This window comes from Galeopterus variegatus, unplaced genomic scaffold (genome assembly GCF_000696425.1).
Source record: "Galeopterus variegatus unplaced genomic scaffold, G_variegatus-3.0.2 Scaffold3347, whole genome shotgun sequence".
NCBI lineage: Eukaryota > Metazoa > Chordata > Mammalia > Dermoptera > Cynocephalidae > Galeopterus > Galeopterus variegatus.
The window spans coordinates 141,615-147,517 of record NW_007729458.1 but is presented as its reverse complement, the minus strand read 5'-3'; the positions used below and the strand labels follow the sequence as shown (position 1 = coordinate 147,517).

The 5,903-nt window shown below is 41.3% G+C and overlaps 1 protein-coding gene across 2 annotated transcripts in view; it reads left to right on the top strand.

Annotated features, from left to right (window-relative positions):
• DARS (aspartyl-tRNA synthetase) overlaps positions 1–5,903 on the top strand; it is a 90,638-nt gene that overhangs the window by 2,616 nt on the left and 82,119 nt on the right. The window contains exons 2-3 of one of the 2 annotated variants that reach the window (XM_008584721.1): positions 486–543; positions 2,720–2,812. In XM_008584721.1, the coding sequence (XP_008582943.1) occupies positions 486–543; positions 2,720–2,812 (151 nt within the window). The remainder of the gene's footprint in view (positions 1–485; positions 544–2,719; positions 2,813–5,903) is intronic. The other variant, XM_008584722.1, reaches the window with a different exon arrangement.

The window sequence follows — 5,903 nt, the reverse complement described above, 5'->3', positions numbered from 1 at the left end:
GTGGGATCCGAACCCTCGGCGGGAGCGCCGCCGCGCTTCCCAAGCAGCGCACTATAGCAGTGCGCCACCGGGCCGGCCCTTTGAGGATTTTTTACAAAAGGAAAGTTATAGTTAACTTATACCTAACATGTCAAATTTCGAAAAACTGCGGACATCTGGTTCTCAGAAATCTTACCCAAAATGTTGGTTCTTTTGAACATCTCTTCCTGTAATAGGAAGTTAATAAAACTATGGTACTTCATCCTACTCTTCACAGAGGAAATTTATATCCCTGCTTTGAAGTAGTTTAATGTCCTTTTTGAAGAAGGTAGTTAAGATGTGTTGTACATTTGTGTAAATTTCACCTGAGAGTGCACTTATGTATGGAATATCCATCCAGGAGTTAGGATCTTCAAAACAAACTAACCAGACACTGGGTGGTTTTTCTTTTTCAGTAGAGTGCGTATGTAAATGAATGACAGATTTCCACAATACTTTTTTTGTAGGATTATGCTAAAGAGAGATATGGAATATCTTCAATGATACAATCACAAGAAAAGCCAGGTTAGTAGGCATGTGATAATAAATAAAGCTTTTTTTCTTTCTAATTCCAGGAAAGCTTTTCATGAAGTTTTAAGTACGGTTGGCATAACCCAAGGTGTAACTCTGAAGGCATAACTCTGAAAAACTTAAAGGACATTAGTAACCCAAGTAGATGTAACCCTTTGTAAACATTGTCAGTTTAGGGTTCCTAATTTAGAAAAGGAAGAAACTGTGTTAAATGAGTATTGTAGGTTAAGTGGAATATTTTCAATGATAGGTTCTATTTTTAAATATTCCTAAATGATTAGAAGAGCAGTTAATAAAACTGCCTTCATCACATGCAGGCTTTTTGCATGCTGTAATGAAGCTATATCCGCATTACTTTCCCCCATTAACTTCTCTGACTGTTCTTGGCTATATTTATTAAATTTCTATTCTGCTTGACTCTTTCCAAATATTTATTTTCTCATTTAATCCTTACAACATCCTTAAAAATTCTAAGGAACCAAAGTTGAAGGATAAACTTGCCTCTCACAGTGAGAATCCCCCTGACCTAGGATTGGAACCAAGGCCATCTGACCCTACAGCCCAGCGGTTTTCCATGTTCTCTGGCTCCTTTGGCAGTGCTGTAATTTGGGTTTTAAACCCCACTTTCCCAAAATACTATTAAAATTACCCTAATTATAACATATATTTATAAGTCCACTCTTAGATTTATGCTATTCTGTTTTGTTTGGTTTTGAGTTTGATTACCTATTTAAACCATATGCTTTTTCTGTCTTGGCATATTCAAATCTGCGTTCTAAAATCTTACCCTGCTTTCTCTTTTCTTTCACAATTTATTTTACATGAGTTTACACATTAGACTTGGAAGTTAGCTTATTAACTCATAAAGTCTGTTGACAGTGTTTTGCACAAATCCTCTTATGATGCTGAATGGCTTTAAAAATTCTCATTCATTCTCTTTGCTTTTGGCTGTGAGAACCCTGGTGTTCTCCTGTAAACCGGATTCTCTCTACAACTGCATCTTTGCTTCAAGAGAGAAGTTATATGTATGTTTAGACAAACTAGGTAAAATATATTTATAATTTGATTTCATTTTGTTATGTATCCTAAAAGGTATTAGTCTTAATGTTATAATGTCATGTCTGTTACTATGTATTTAACTAATACTTAATTTTTTCTCTAACCAAATTATTGCATATTTAAAACAATAAAATGATTCCTGAATGTTGCCTCATACAGCTGTCTTTACATAAAGCTGTGTTTTGTTGCTGTTTTCCTGTTTGGGGGACTCTAGATGGATGACATATTTTGTGTAGTGTGAGAGGGCATAATAGTTGGGGCCTACTTACAGCCAAAGGCTCACATAACTATAAGAACAAAGTATGAAATGGCATCAAGCATGACTGGATCTAGGGGCTCAAGCACCATCTTCAGGGCTTTTTTTCTTTACCTCTTGGCTCTGCATCCTTTAGGATACTGGCTTCATTCTCCCATCCTGCAAACTCATGTTGTGGGAAAGCTGGTGGCTGTAGCCCTGGGCCTACACCATCCCAGCTCAGCAACCATAGGGAAGAGAGCTTCATTCCCAACATCTATATATTAAGTCCCATAGAAGGACTTTGATTAGCTCATTTTTAGTAACATGCCCTTCCTTGGGTCAAGTCACTGTGTCCTGGGGAATGGGGTACTATGACTGTCCAGGCCTGGCCGAGAATTTTACCCTGTGGGTAGTTGACTTACATACAGTGGGAAGCAGGTATGCACAAATGCTGTGTCCGCTTGGGCATAGGCAAGTGAAGATGGGCTGTGTGTGGCCTTATAAGTCATTGAAGTGTTCAGCAGATGTGCATTTTGAAACAGTCTATTTGATTGAAATGTAGACTGAATTAGAAGGGGACAAGAGAATAGCCACTTAGAGGGCTATTGCTGTAGTTTAGGCAAGAGATAATAGCTGGATTTAGGAAGGTGGCAGTGAAGATGGCTGAGAATTGATGGACTTTAGAGATACATTTAGAAAGTACAATTCACAAAACTTAAGGCAAGTTGCACGTGGAAGGTGATAGAGAAGAACGTTTTGTTAAAGATTGGGAATTATTTAAGATGATGCCACGTATTTGTGCTAGCTGTCAGAAAGAAATAATTATCTCTTTGTAAATTCTGATTTTAAAAGTTGTTTCACTATTTGTTACAGATCGAGTTTTGGTTTGGGTTAGAGATTTGACAGTACAAAAAGCTGATGAAGTTGTTTGGGTGCGTGCAAGAGTTCATACAAGCAGAGCTAAAGGTAAGATTGATTTAATAATCAAAACCCTTTTCGTAAGGACTCTGAATTTTTTTGTCTTGCAGTTCCTCACAGACCAAAGTAAATCATAAAACAAAACAGAACAAAATGAAAACATAACTGTTTTCTTTATTAAATCACAGTAAAGTATTAGTCTGTGGTTAATCAATTATGGGTTCGTATAAGACATCCTTAAAAATAATTTGACCCCAAAGACTTTGAAAACTAAGATGTCAAGGTATTTTTCTAGCATCTTTCAAAAATTTGATTATTTAAGGGCCAGCCTGTGGCTCACTCGGGAGAGTGCAGTGCTGATAACACCAAAGCCATGGGTTCGGATCCTATATGAGGATGGCTGGTTAGCTCACTCACTGGCTGAGCGTGGTGCTGACAACACCAAGCCAAGGGTTAAGACCCCCTTACCGGTCATTTTTTTAAAAAAATTTTTTTGATTATTTAAATGGTGTGTTTTGATAAGCTTCTCATTTATTAACGTTCTTGTATTTGAAATTATTTAGATAGGGAAAGAGATGCAATAGAGATAAGGCTAAGACTGGGCTGTCCAATACAGTAGTCAGTGGACACATGTAGCTATTTAAATTTAAAGTTAGTAGTTCAGTCACACTAGCTGTACTTCTAGTGCTTAATAGCCACATTTGCCTAGTGGCTCCCATATTGGACAGATAGCACAAATCCAGAATATTTTCACCATTGTAGATAATTCTTTTGGACAGTGCTGAGCTAAGAATTTACCATTAATAACAGAGAAGAAAGGTTAGGATATTTTAAAGAAACCTCAGTTTCTTATGGAGAATTGGCCTAACGTAGTGTTCAGAATTTTCTAAAAATATTAATGACGCATATATTAGTTTATAACTTTATATTTTTCACACACATTTTCAGATTTGATCATCCCTACAAATTTGTGAAGTAGGCAAAACAGGCATTGCTATTCCACTTTATGAATGAGGAGATTGAGGTGACTGAGGTTCAGAATGATGAAGCTCCTTGCCCAAAATCTAATTGGTAGAATACAGACAGAATATGGAAGCTTCCTAAGACATCTCTGTGTCTTTAGCAAAGTTCTTTGTTTCTATAATATTTAACAGATACCATCTAACAGTATTTTTCAATTGTATTTTGAAATATTTTTATTATTATGGAATTAATATATGCTCTTTTTTCTTAATGTAATTTTATTAGTATTATTTTTTATATTCTAGGATGTTGTTGTGGAGCTGTTGGGAGGGAGGGGGAGGAGAAAGGGGAAGGAAATGAGATGGAAGAAGGAGGAAAGAGGAGGGGCAGGATTGAGGCCTGTGGCACCCCCCTCATTCCCACAGAAGGGAGAACAGAGGGCTTCCAGCAGTGGCTTGGTCATTGCTGGGCTGGATGCACATATCAGGGGGATGTGGCAAAAGCCTTCGTCCCCCACCATCCCAGCTTGGGAGCCTGGGGCCCTTCCTGCTGCAGCTTGGTAGTTGTTGCTGTGCTGGTTGCACGTATCGGGGGGGTGTGGCTGAGGCCTGAGGCTCCACTGCCCTGGGTCTGGAGAGCACGTGGCGCTTCCTGTGGTGGCTCAGTGGTTGCCACAGGGCTGGCTGTGGGTGTCAGGGGGGCATGGCTGAGGCCCCCCACTGCCGCGCTCAGGAGAGCCCAGGGTGCATCCTGCAGTAGCTCAGTGGTCGCTGCTGTGCTGGCTGCGTGTGTTGGGGTGGGCATGGCTGAGGCCAAGGCTCCCCACCACCTCATCTGGGAGATTCTGGGGAGCTTCCTGTGATGAATCAGTAGTTGCCGCTGGGCTGGCTGCATATGTTGGGGGGATGTGGCCGAGGCCCTCATCACCCACCCTCAGGATTGGTTGCTGGTGTCAGGGGCATTGCTGAGGCCCCCGGCCCTCCCCACTTTCTGGCTTGGTAGCCCAGGGGACTTCCAGTCCTAGGTGTTATAGGTGTTAAAGGTGAAATGAGACCTTTACTAGTTAATATGAAACTTTGTCTCTGGTTGCAGGTACTTTGTTTTTTCTTTCATTTCTGTGTTGGATTATTTGCTGTTCCCACTGTTTAAACTCTGTGCTGGAACTAGTTTGTTGTCCTTTGCTTACTTCTAAAATGGAGGAACTTACTGTGGGGACCAGTACTTAGAGCTCTGTGGTTGAGCTAAATTGCTGCTTTGCTGCTCATTCCCTAGGGAAGGCTTTTTGTGATGCTCAAGTTTTAATGGTTGACTTTATAGGTACTTCCTGCTCGCGAGAGATCAAGTGAACCTGGATTCTGTACAAACTCTGGTCTGGGCCTGAGTCTTATCATCAGACTGCACCCCATGCAATTCTGTATTCCTGATCAGTTTCCTCTGAGTGTCCTTCACTGATTGGGGTGCAGATCAGCTCTTGCTGTGTCCCAGTCTTCTCCTGGTGGGCCTGTCTCCCCCACCACCCATGGGCTGTGCAACAGTCCCTTGCGATGACTCACTGGCCTCTGAGTGGCTGCTTTTTTTCAGTTGTTGGGGCTCCTTGCTCCTGTGTGGGTCTGCAGAAACCCTATTAGTGGTCTTGTAGGCCAGGGGGACACCAGGCCCTCTTCTCCCATGCTGCCTCCAAGCAACTTCATCCAAACGGCACAGCTGTGGCTTTTGCTGGCTCCTGCTCCATCCACTCAGCAGCTCCAGCCTGGACGCGGCCAGGGCTTGAAACAGTCAGAGTGGTTTTTTCTTTCTCTCATCATGGCTTCTCTTGCCTTATTGTACTCTATAAGTCTCTCCTCCTCTCCCCCTGAGCTCTAGTGGCCCCAGCTTGGCTGTCGTTGCTTTTTTATAGTTGTAAATTGGTTGATTTGTGGGAGAGAGTGACACTGGGGACCATCTATTCTGTCTTCTTGACTGGAAGTCCCATTTTTTAAAAATTCTAACATTTTATGCATATATCTCACTCTCTCAGGGTCACTAGTATTGAGAGTTTGTCTATTCTTACAATATCCTCCCCACATAAACTGATGAAGACTGGTGGACTTTGTGCACAGTACTGGTGTAGTTCTAAATTTACAAATAATGTTGGTTTGTGTTCCTGAAAAGTTGGGCCATTTATTCTACCAACAGA